The 12628-nt window shown below is 56.5% G+C and overlaps 1 protein-coding gene across 1 annotated transcript in view; it reads right to left on the bottom strand.

Annotated features, from left to right (window-relative positions):
* PLXNA1 (plexin A1) overlaps positions 1-10843 on the bottom strand; it is a 44868-nt gene extending 34025 nt beyond the window's left edge. Inside the window, exons 1-3 of the mRNA XM_080914383.1 lie at positions 10712-10843; positions 4817-6077; positions 3231-3413 (exon numbers count right to left, since the gene is read on the bottom strand). Coding sequence (XP_080770509.1) covers positions 3231-3413; positions 4817-6055 — 1422 coding nt within the window. The 5' untranslated portion in view covers positions 6056-6077; positions 10712-10843. The remainder of the gene's footprint in view (positions 1-3230; positions 3414-4816; positions 6078-10711) is intronic.
* Between the last annotated feature and the right edge of the window lie 1785 nt (positions 10844-12628).

The following is a 12628-nucleotide window of genomic DNA, read 5'->3' as shown; positions in this document are numbered from 1 at the left end:
CATTCTAGAGAGATGGCCTCTATTTGGGGGAGGGTCATGTTGGCAGGCAGGGCTCTGGAGGAGAAGGGGGAGGCAGGGGCACCCCAGCCAGCCTTGAGCAGCTGAAGTTGGCAGGTCTTAAATTAATCGCTACAATTTTACACAACAACACGTTTGGCAGGGCCTGGCCTAGGGCCAGGCAAGTCTCTGGAGCTCCCTAGATGCTTTTTAAAGCCCTGGAAGTCCCAGGCCTGGGAAAGAGGGGAGGGGCCTGCCCAGCCCGACTGCCCTAGGTCAGGCAATGGCCTGGGGTCCCCAGAGTCCAGGTTCCAACAAGCAGTGCTGAGAGTTGGGGAGGAGGTGGGGCTATGAGCACCCCTGCACACAGTTAGAAGTCAGCAGAGCCCAGAAGCCTCAGGGGTGGGAGGAGCCTGGATAAAAACAAGAGGGCTCAGGAGGCCACTCCAAAGCCCAGATGCAGGAGGTGGCCTGCAGCCCACAGGCAGCAGGCTAGTACTGGCTTGAATGGGGGACCACAGAAAGTTGCCCATCTGTCAGGGCCATGACCTGGGAAAGTACAAGCTGTGGGAATCTTGTTGCCTGGTGGTGGACCAGGCCCCAGGCCCAGCAGTGGGAGTTTCAGGCATTTCCAACCCAGGCCAGCAGGTAGTGGGGATTCCACCCTACTCCCAGGGACAATTTCGAAGGCCACCACAGCAGCCTGGGATGCAGTCCTGGAAACCAGCAACAGAAAGAACAGCAAGGAAGGGGCTCCTCCGAATCACTGAAGCATAGCCTGGGTCTCAGACCCCTGCTAGGTCCCAGTCACCCTCCAAGGACCCACTAAAGAGAGGAGGGAGGGAGGGGGAAGACAAGGGTCCTAGAGTCATGTGACATGACTGCTCTGTGCCTCAGTTTCCCAATCTGTGAAACAGATGCTGGAATTGTTGAGGCTTCTGGTGAGTCAGTCACAAGAGCACTCAGCACATGCTCACAGCAAGGGAGCTTGTCAGGCTCTGGAGAAGTACTGAGCAGAGAGAAGGCTCAGAGAGACTCACAGCCAGTGAGAGAGCTGACAAACCTTCAGAAACACCTCACTTGCACAGCACTGGCAACAAAAGATGATCGATAAGACCGGAATGCCAGCTGAACTGTTTCCTAAGTTCCCACGACTGGGACAAGTGGACTGGGTGGAAAGGTTCAGGTGCACCCAGTTTAACCAGAGTTCCAAACAAAATGTCAGTCCAACTTCATACCCTCCCCCACACACAGCTTACACCCCTTACACCCCAGAAAGGCCTCATCCACTCAAGAGCAGCAATTAGCCCAGATGCACCCAGGAATGCAAGGAGCCTAAGTCACAGGTGAGGCTCTGGTGGGCCTGAGGAGGACACTGGCTAGTAAAGGGTCACTCAGACCACTTCCTCAGCTGGACTGTGACTGTCTAAACACAGCCTCAAAGCAGCAGAGGGGACTCCACTCCTACCTGCCTACCCACCAGCATAGGTATGGGAGAGATGGCAGGTAGGAGAAAGGAATGGGAGAGGGCTGGGAATTCAAGCTCCTCCATGGGTGTCACCCACAATGCAGCCTCTGCTCATGGACAGTCTCTAAGGTTCCATACTCCAGGACTCCATTTCCTCTCTGTGGGAGCACTGCCAACCAAGACTCTGGGGAACAGGTATGCTCTGAGCTCACCAGTTGAAGCCTGGAACCAAAGGGGCCCCTGGGGCCCAGGAGGCAGCCAGGCGAGACAGGACTGGAGAGACCCGTTCTCCTAGCTTCCTTTGCCACCCCCTCAGTCCACAGGACATCAAAAAGGAGCACTCCAAACTCCAGAAGCCCATCTCTAGCTGGGAGGTAGGCACTAGAGAACCACAAGAGAAAGTTTCTAGGTTTCAGGCACCCTACCCTCCATAATCCTTCTCAACACACATTTAACTGACTTAACTCAGTTGCTCCCCAGGTCCGTGGACCTCCTTGAAGCACACTAAGTTACATAAAAGGCTATACTGGCGTTCCTGGGCACATCTACACTAGCTGGGAGTCACAACAAACAAGTCAGGGCTCCAAATGCACTGGAGGCCTGGTCTGAGCTGCTCCAACCACCCACCTCCACTGAGAAGGTGCTTATTCTACAAGACAGAATCCATAGAATTCCTTGCTTACCCTGAACCCCTCAATTACCAGCTCAGGTCCCAAGGCATCAAGACCACCAGCAGCACCCCAGCTTACAATGGTGACACTGAGACTGGGGACTTCCCAGAGAACAGGCAAGGTTGGGATGTGGTTCCCACAGGAATGAGAAGAAGTCAGAACTTTGTGGTCCTGGGCCCAGTTGCACCCACGAGCACACAAGGAGGCAGGTTGGGGATGGGGTGTCAGCAAGAGCTCTCGGCTGTTATTTCATCTCCTGGCCCTGCTTGATGGTCCTCTGGGTACCCAGGCAACTCTACCTCTCAGTGTTATTAGACCCAGCCACTGCCCTTCCAGTGACAGGCCAATCCACGGCCTCTGGAAGTCCACCCTGTCCAACCAGTTCTAAAAAAGAAGAGTCTAGAAACCAAACAGGCTAGTGCATAGAACCAGGGCCATCCCAAGGCCTGAGCTGGGCCCTTGGACACTAAGTCACAACCTCCCTGGGCACCAGGCAGGCTACAGTTTGATAAGGGTGGCACTCTCCCCTTGTCCTGACCTTGGCCTTGGCATTGCTTTGCTGCATGGTGGGTGGGAGTGGGGCTGGCAGAGACAGAATGCTGCTTCAGCAGACACCAGATCCCCCAGAGCTGAAAGAAAGGCCGAATGGGGAGGGGGGCTGCATAGTCCTGCCTAGCCCAACACTGACGCAAGCTTCTCATCCCCAGCATCTAAACACCCAAGCCTCTAGGACCCAGGCTTTTGTACAGTGGCCCTGAAAATCTTGTGCAGCAGAACAAAGCCAATCATAGGAAAGGTGGAAGCACCCAACTCCTCACAAGCCCCATCTACCCTTGGGCCTTCAGATAAACAACAGGAGGACAGGGGAAAACTTCCCATGGGAAGCCCAGAAAGAAGGGAGCCTTTCAGAGGCTCCCAGACATCTGAGCCCTTCAAGGTCACTGGGCCTGGCACAGAGGCATGCATCTACCCACCTCATGCTCAGACTCAGTCTCCCTGCCAGAGAAAATCTGTTTTTTTTCTCTTGGATAGGACCTGAACACACACAAACACACCATCCAGGGGTGGCCCTTCCAAGCCCACACAGGCCTGACCTTGCGGATGCGGCCGCTACGTGTGCCAGCAAAAACCACGGTGCGGCCCTGGTAGTCATAGGCAGCCACGGCAGTCAGGCCATCTTCTTTGTCCACAAAAAGGGGTGTGCCCTCGATGGTGACCGTGCCCCCCAGTGGCTGGTTGAAGTCCTGCCCACAGAAGTCGTCATCAATCTGCAGAGGCTGTAAGAAGTGGTAAGGTAAGTATTTAGCAGCTACAAGGAGCTTCTCCTTGAGCAGGGGACAAGGCTGGGGAAGGCAGGATGGGCAAGGCCTACAAAATTTGGGGGAAGAAACAGAGCTCGTGGCAGCCCAGGTCCTATGAATGCCCAGAGTGGGAGAAGGGCCCAGAGAGGGCGATGTGAAGGAAGAGAGCAGGTGAGCTACAGGACCAGCCACTTCAGAAACCGTCATGTTGGACAAAGGAAGAAATAGCCTCAAGTTGGGGGGCAGCCAATAGAAGTCTTCCTTCCACATATCTTACATCTGCAGCTTGCATGTAGACAAAGGCTGTGTTTAAGGCGGGAGTGGGTACAACCAGAAGGCACAGAGAAGAAGAGAGGGGGACTTGCTGTGTGGGCAGGAATGATCAATATCTCAAGGTTCCAGAGTTGGCTTTGAGCAGAGGCACAAAGAGGGAGATGGATGGACAGGACAGGAGTATGGGGAGAAGAAAGAGGACAGCTGGACCTCCTCTGGGGTCTGAGGTTTGTTGGGGTAGAGGCTACTAACATGTTTGTAGAGGGAGGCCAGTGTGGCTGAGAATCCCTGGGAATAACCAAAGAGTAATGGGCAGGTCTGATACCAGGTGCAGGGCATCAAGGGGACATGATGCCTTTCCTGAGAAGCCAAGTGAAAATCGGTGGCCTCACCTCCCTGCTGCACTCAGAGACACAGTGACATCAGTCCTCTAGGAGCCACGTATGCCTGCTGCTCTATTCTAAGGAGCAGCCTGTGGCATTAAGTCTGACAGAGGTGGCAAACCTGCTGTCTTCTGAGGGAATAGCTGGCTTTGGGGGCAGGGAACACTGACCACAGAGCATCCAGCACAGGGTAGCTGGGCTGCCCCGATGCCAGAGCCTTTCTCAGAGTGTATCCACTGTGCATTCAGCACCCAGTACTGGGCACGATGGGGTCCTAGAAGGCCGGCATCCTGCCAGAAGGATATGGGGATAAACTGCAAAGAAGCAGTGCCTAGGGTCCTTGTGATTAGCCCCACCCCCATTCTCTTACTGGCTGTGTGAGCTTGGGAAAACCAACCTCTACCTCTTATCCTCTATAACCTCATATGTAAAAGGGGAACTAACTAAAAATGGTCATCACCACTCAATGTCCCAAGGGCTTTGGAACTGCATGGACAGGAGCTACCACCCACTTCCTAAGGCACAAGGCAATGTCATGGCTAGGAGCAGACTTTGGGGCTGATAGGCTGGGTTCAGCTCCTATCTCACAGGGCTGGGAGAACCAGGAAGGGGAAAAAGTAGATAGCAGGTCCAACAAAGAGCAGGGTCACCAAGATGTAGGTAAAATGTGACCCCAGGAACGGTGGGGGGAACCCCTACCCACACTCCCCTACTCCTGCTCACCGAGTTGATGCAGCCCAGCTCCTTGTTGAGCAGCCAAGGCAGTGAGAGTTTGCCTTCGCCACGGTAGCATGATTGAATGCGCTCCTTGATTTTCTCCTTGATGGCCCTCAGTGTGAACAGACATAGCGCCGACTCCTTGGGTGGCTTCACACGGTTCTTCTGACCCTGTGCGAAAACGGTGAACAACACATCCTCATCCTCATCAAGGCCCAGCTGCTTGGCCAGGGCCTGTCCTGGCCGGCTCAGATAGGCGTCCTGCACCAGGCGGTACTCCACTCCAGCCTGCTCACAGCCAATGGGGAACTCCACATAAGAGTAGAACTTGGGGTCATTCACACAGAGCCGTACAATCTTGGAGGTGAAGAAGTGCTCACCGGCAGCATCAGGCGAGGTGAGCTGTGTGTCCAGCTGCAGGGTGAGGTAGTATACAAACTGCTCGCTGCGGAAACTGTACACATAGTAGATATCAAAGGCCGGGAACTTGGACAGTGTGTCCGAAGGGATCTTGAGCTGAGAAGACACAAACTCATCCTGGTACACAAAGCCAAACATGTCAGCATCTTCCTCATTGGCCATGAGCCGGCGACTGGACAGAGTGGGGAAGTACTCTGATTTGCCGTCGATGGGTGTGCCCACGAAGAGCTTGGCCTGGCCCTGGCCAGGTGGCCCAGCAATAAGCACTCCTGCCATGCTGCTAGCCTCTCGCACACTGGACAGGTAGTGTTCCTTGCGGTGGTGTGGCTCGCCCAGCTTGAACAGATCATCCAACCTCAGGAACTGGCAGATGCCCTGTGAGGCACTGCCACAGGCCAACAGGCGGTTGGCAGCATAGTCCAGCAGGAGAAGCTTGTTGACATTGTCCGTGCTGCCCAGACCATGTGGGCATGACTGTACACTGGGGGGTGGGTAGCATTTCTCATTATCTTCTACAGGGCCCGTCACATGGGCCCGAAGCAGGGTTAGGTTCCCTGACAGCTTGTAAATGCGGTTCACAGCGCCAACATATACCTCTCCCGTCTGTTCGTGAACCACCAGGTGAGTGAGGCCCCAGTCACTAGCCACAAAGGTGCGGAAGGCAGGCTGTGGACCCAAACCAGCTGGGGGCAAGCTGATGGCTATCCACACACCCCTTAGCAGCAGCAGCAGCAGCAGCACCAGTGTCCGAGGGCTCAGAGGTGGCAGTGGCATGGTGGTCTGGGGCCTCAAGCCAAGGTTTTCAGGTCCTATAGGGACGAGCATCACGGGACTGGATTTCTTGGTCCTGGGAAGAACAGGGAAAAGAAGGTATAAGTGTGGCGCTACCCATATGCACAGGGCCTTATATCTCTGAACTCTTCATGTGTGTGTTTGTCACACGTGCAAGTGCATGCTTTGTAGACACCTCCAAAAAGACCCTCTACCATGACCCAAACATATCAGAGCAAAGAAGGCACTTTCATGTCCTGAGACACAGAGAGGCAGCAAGAGTAAACCAAGTGTCACAGGGATGCAGCAGTAGCACAGGATACACCCTGGCAGCAGGGTGCTCAGCTAGAGCCTGTGTTTGGCCACCCTTGGCAAGATAAGAATGGGCCCAGGAACACAACAATTTTTAAGGGTCAGGGTCAAAGAGCCTACCCATCCCCTGAGATCAAGATCCCTCAAAACCCCTCAATCTCAAATGGGTGACATGTTTCCTGCATCGATGTCCCCACCAAAACTGGGCAGATAGATTGTAATTACACATACCTTCTCCACAAAGTGCCAGTTGCCTTGATGATCCCTAGAACCATTTAGTTTAAGGTAGTCATGCCCCGCGCTATTAGATACCTTCCGTTGTGTGGACTGCTCCCCTGAGACCCTAACCAGCCCCCAGCACAGCATCCATACTCACAAAGACCAGAGAGTATCTCCCCACCCCTGCTCCTTGTCCCATAGCCACATGGCAGTGATTCTCAGCTTGGCTCAGGCAAGTCCGGACCACTTTCTATGGGATCTTGATCCTGGCATTGCCCCTGGCTGACCTTGGCCCAGTGTCTTTCAAACTACAAGATGAGCACTTCAAGGGCAGATCTAGAGGCAGCAGCTCCCACTAGAATCCCCACACCCCAGGCAGAGGACACTTCCCATGATGCCTTTTCCCGGGTACTCCACCCTCACGCTGGACTCTAAGCAAAGACCTCCAGAGAGAGGGAGGGCGTCCTAAACCCAGCCCTCAGCAGTGTTCTTTGCCCACTCCTGTAATGTCCACCATGTCCACCCACAGCCACAATACAGTTTGGGCCACTTTTCAAACTTACACTGCCTCCCAAACCTTGGCATGACACCTCAAATCCAACTGTATACCCACTGTCCCTGGAAAGTGCCACCTTCTAGGACTGAGCAGTGTTGGTTAAATCTAACTGTCCTAATGGAGACAATGCCTTTTCCTCAGTTTCCCTAACTGCCAAAGAAATGACACCACTTGTTTCAAACTGGATGAAACAGTTTGAAGCTCATGTCCTGATTGACAGGTGCTTGTAGGTGCCACACTCTTGAGGACAGCAGGGCCACAGAGCCTGCCCTGTGGGCTTAGGGTGGGGGTGTCTTACCCCACTTCTTGGCTGTGGAAATGTTTAGTGTGGTGAGTGGGCAGTCAGCCAGTATACACAGCTTCTTTATACTTCCCCACACATCCTCCCCCACAGCCCCACTCACAGCTGGGGACACTGAGGCTTAAAGATGGTGCCTTCTGTAAGTGCAGGTGGGAAACTAGCCAGAGGCAGGAAGCTAGTCACAGGTGCTCAGTCCTTTCTCCGGTCGGACTCTGGCTCTGCCCCCACACCTGCTAGGTAAGCCTGAGATGCATCTTCTGACCTGCTTGTGCAGGCAGTAGCTGGCAGCATTCAGTTGCCTGTCTTAATCTGTGGCATAGGTCTAGTTAATAGCTCTGGCTACTTATTGCTCAAATGTTTCCCCAAAAGAACGTAAGCTGAGTACAAATAGGTCACACTCTCTCTCCAGAGCCACAGGGCCCAGGCAGATTCGGCAATCACTGTGATTGAGTGATCAAGTAAGCAAAGACACTAGGAGTGGCCAGGCCTGGGCAAATCTGTCCTCAACACACACGCAGATGGGGAAACTAAGGTTCAGGGTAGCAAAAAGTGTTGGCCTAAATCCCAGAACAAATGCAGGGTGGTGCCACCTAGCAGGACCCCTCCCAGCATGCTGTCAGCTGCTTACAGCCTCAAGACCAGCAGCCACAAGGGGCCTCTAAAGACAGTCAGAGGGGAGCACACCCCCATCAGCCTCCCACCCCCAAACCAAAGCAGACTACAGAGCAGGTTGCATGCAGACAAAACGGGCCTGGGCTGAGCACTGAGTCCATGTGAACTCTAAAGAAAACATGAATCACTCACCGTTTATCAGTTCAAAGCAGGCCTGCAATTACCAGGGGCTGGGCTCTCCCCTCCTCCGGGATAATTATACACGTCTTAATGCAATTACGGGCCCTACTTTTTATATTAAACAGGAGGGACCTGGCTGAAGAAGCCACCATCCAAACTCCAGTCTGGCCCTGGGCCCACTCCCTCCCACCCCCCACCTCCCAACAGAAGCTGCTGGGAAGGGATTGGCCTGGGGGGCACAGGGCTGCCGGCCAGGAAAGAGGGGATCCCAAGCCTACACCTACCACTGCACAAAGACTAGCAAAGATGCCTGGGCTACTTTTTCCAGATAGAAAGGCAAGACTCAGGATTCAGACAGATCCAAGGTCACACAGCCAGCCCTGATGAAAGCAACCAGAGCTTCTATGGAGACCCCAGGCAGGATAGGAGGAAGTCCCTTGGATAGCAATGCTTGCCTGAGAAGCAAGGTCTGGTGTTGGGTGCTGAGCTAGGCTAGAGGAGGGGAACAGACAAGCTCTGGGTTCTGTGAGCTGCCTGGCCACTGTAGCTTAAGGAATCTCCAGGCGGAGCCTTGCCATTTGGAGGTCCATTGGATGCTGCAGGGTGGGGGTGACCTAGGGAGACAGCCTGGAGAACACACCTGCTGGACATGCAGATGGGACCAGCACAAATGGCCACAGCTCCCCCAATATGGACAAGTGAGAAGCTGAACAGGAGGGCCATGGTAGTTCTGGGTGTGTGCAACAGGGACCAGGAGAGAGAAGCTAGGCTTGCAGGTGCGGTACTCTGCCAGGGGCCACTGAACAGGCCTCCAGTGGACCACACAGAGCTGGTATCCTGCCCTCTCCAAACCTGGATAACACCATGGTTCTTACTCAGAAACAAAGACCTCAGAGCCCTCACAGGAGGACAGCTTGCTCTCTGTGTCCTGCTGCTCTGGAGTCTTAGGCTGTGGGCAGGCTGATCTTGCAGACATCTCACCTAGTGGTTCCCCATCAGCTGCAACAGAAGGATTTCCTTGCCTTGTCACCCTGCCCCACCCTGAGGGAGGACATAGGAGTTGGTCTCCGAAGGTCTACTCTCTACATGGAGTCCTTGGAGTCCTGCTCTCCAGAAAAGGTGCTCCCTGGGGTCCCATACTCCTGGTCAGGTGCTCCATGGGATGTGGCTTTGTCCACCATATCTTGGCTGGTCCAAAACCCAAGAAAACATTCCTCAACCAACACTGTACACACACCCCAAGCCACCACCCATGCCTGTGCCTGAAGACACCTTTGGTGGGCTCCAAGCTTCCACCTCCCCATTGCTTCACAGCCCTGAAGCAGAATCCCTGCTTTGCACCTCTGCCTAGGGCACTGGCTGAGTGCTCCCAAACCCAGCACTCTTGGCCAGCCTAATGCAGCACCACTTCCTTCTGCTCACCCCCAACAAGCAAGGGACCTGGGAAATTGGGGTGCTCCCGGAGGGCTGGAGAAACACAGGATAGCACCACCCTGACTGAAGACCCGCAGCACCTGCTGGAAGAGGTAGGCAGCTCCAGAAGACAGAGACAGAGGTAGGAGCCTAGCAGAGGGGCAGAGGCTCAGCTCCTTCCCATCCCCCCCAACACACCCCTTTCTTTCAAGGGGCGTGGTCCCAGCACCCCACCGATGAGACTGAGACAGCTCCGGGCACCTAGTAACCTCTCAGAAGCCCTCTCATATCTTTCCAGGGCTGCACCTGGGGTCTCTGCAGGCTGAGGGGCCTCCCTGGAGTCTACACTCGCCCTTCCCCACAGCAGCCAGAGTCAGCCCATCTCCCCCGTTGTCCTCGCCGCACACCAGGCCTGAGACCGTCCAGGAAGCAAGGGGGAAACCTCCAGGGAAGGAATGACCCGTGGAGGCCCTGCACAGGGGGAGGCCGAGGAGGCCCAAGCCGGCGTCCTCTTCGGTGGCACCGCACCGCCCCTTGTAGCCGGGTGGAGGGCCTGCGGGCCTGGGCTGGCTGCGGCGCCCACTCGCACATCGGAGCCGGAGGGGGCGGGGGTCCCCACGAAGCCTTGCAACTTTCACCCCACTGCCCCAGGCCGGCCCAAAGCGCAGCCAGGGACCTGCCTCGAATCCCGCGGCCCTGCCCGGGCCTGCCCAGCGCGGCGCTCGCCTGCGGCCCACGTCCCCACCCGCGGCCCGGTCCGACCCGGCGCGACATGGGCCGACAGGAGCACCCGCAGGGCCCTTCCCGCGGGGCCACTGGAAACTTTCTCTCCTGCCTGGAGGAAGGGGCCGCAACTGCGGCTACAGACATTGTGCCGCCCGGATCGCAGGGCCCCGGACGCGCTGCGACCCGCCCGGACGCGGCAGCCCATAGCGGAGACCGCGCCCGGACACATGCGGGCTCCCGGCCGGAACCGCAGGACACGCCAGCCACGGACACGCGCGCCGCAGTCCCCGCGCACACCCCCCTCGCAGCCGCCAGGGCCCCCAGGCCACTCGGGACCCCGGGCCGCCGCGAGCCTCCCGCCGCCCGCGGGGAAAGTTGCGCCCCGACTCACCCGCCAACCCCCGGCGCGTCCCGCCGCTGGCCATCGCTGCGTCCCGCCACTCGCCCCTCTGCGGGGCCGCCCACGCCGCGCAGGCCGCCCAGGCCGAGGCCGCCGCGCCCGGGCTCTGCTCCGCTGCGTGGCTGCGTCGCCGCTGCCCAGCATGAATGGGGCGCTGAGCTCCGCGCGTCTGCGGACCGGCCTCGCTCTCGCCGCCCCGCGGAGCGCCGTGCCGCGCGCATGCGCCGGCCGAAGCCGGGGGCGGGGCCGGGGGGCGGGGCAGGACCCGCGATGGCCTGCAGGGGGCGCTCGGCCCCGCGGCCTGAGCGCGCGCTCCCGGCCCCACCACTTGCCTTCAAAGGGCGATGGCCACCTCAGCCTTAAAACTCCGGACTGGGGTGGGGGTGGGCGAGATGGTCCGAGTGGTCCCAGGAGTCGTTGAACTCTATAACGAGCACAGGCTGGAAGTACAGCTTTCGTCCACGGAAGGGTAAACTGAGTCCGGAGGAAGCACTTGCCCTGGTCTTATTGCTCATCTCGGCCTCCGCACCGATCGCTTAGGTGGGACCAGCACTGCACCCCGCAGGCCCCAGGCAGTGGCGTGTGCCAGGATGCCTAAGCTCAGGGGACGACTGTCCTGTCCCGTACGCGGTCCTGCAGCGGTGCCTGTTAGAACTACCCCATCAGGATAGCGACCTCGCTCGGCCGACCGCGGGCGCGGGGCTGGCCTGCAGACCTGGGTGCACCAGGTTTGGATCGCGTAGAGAACCTTTCTCAATAAGACCACTCAGTGCAAGGCATCCAGACCAAAGCAGGCAGCCGCGGGCAGAACAGAACAGAGCAACCAGAAAAGGTGGTCGTGGGAGGGGCAAGCGCTGACTGGGCAAAGCCTGTGGGGGACCCAGCGCAGCTCACCCGGTAAGGACCTTTGTCCCTACTCATTCCTCTCCCAGGCAGCCATCATCCACCTCTTTCCCTGTGCTCATCCTTGCCTAGCTTTTCTCTGGGTGTGACCGTTTATATTCTGTCTCCCTGAATGACATATTCTTTTGTGTAGATTGTTTGGAGATGCTATAGAAATGGTGTCCCACCATCCTCTGTGCTAGGAATGTTCAGTCTTTGCTCTCACTGTGTGGCATGGGCCATTCTGGATAGTTAAACCCTCCCTTCTGACACTGGACTGGAATTCCCCACTCTAGACCTTGGTAGTTAAGAGTTAGGTCTTTAGCTTCAGCAGATGCTGCAAACTTGGTTTCCCCCAGTAAAACCCCACCCCTCTACATGGTGGAGAAGTGTCAGCAACAGGGGGAAAGGTTATGGTTTGATTTTGCCAGGCTGAGAGTAGGCGCTGTTTCTCTATGTTTCTGAATGGTGATGAGCCCCTTCTCCCAGTTACACTTCCCATCTGACTCCGCATACATACTGAATGTACAAATCTCTGCTGTGCTGTACAGACAGGGTAGACAGAGACTGCACAGGCCATGTGACCTGCCAGAGCGCCCTAGAGCCTGGAGTCTAGCCCATAGGTGTAGTTCAAACCATGGGCTTCCCAGTTGCACAGCTGGTACAGAGCTCCTGTGTCTGCTTCCAATAGTGGGCTCTGCTGTCCAGTCCACAGCTTTACCTGCTTCACAGATTTGGTAGCCCACTTGTGTGTGTGTGACGCTTTGGGGAGTGTGAAAGCGACCAGCAGACTGGGGATGTGCCTATCCAGCTGTTTCCTGAGTTGCCTCTGCTCCTTTGGCTCCGGAGGCTGTCTACTGCCTATACCTGCCTTTGCCAACCTGTCTTCCAAAGTACAGCTGGGCAGGCACTCAAGGTTCTTCCTGTTTTGTGATCCACACACAGTGGATAGGTATCCAAAATATATGAAGAATGCCAAAGAATCAGCACAAAGAAGGCCACCATCCCACAGGAGGGAATAGATGA

Source organism: Micromys minutus, assembly GCF_963924665.1.
Source record: "Micromys minutus genome assembly, chromosome: 3".
In the NCBI taxonomy this organism is placed as follows: Eukaryota; Metazoa; Chordata; class Mammalia; order Rodentia; family Muridae; genus Micromys; species Micromys minutus.
Note: the sequence above shows the minus strand (reverse complement) of the source record. Positions and strands in the feature narration are given on the sequence as shown.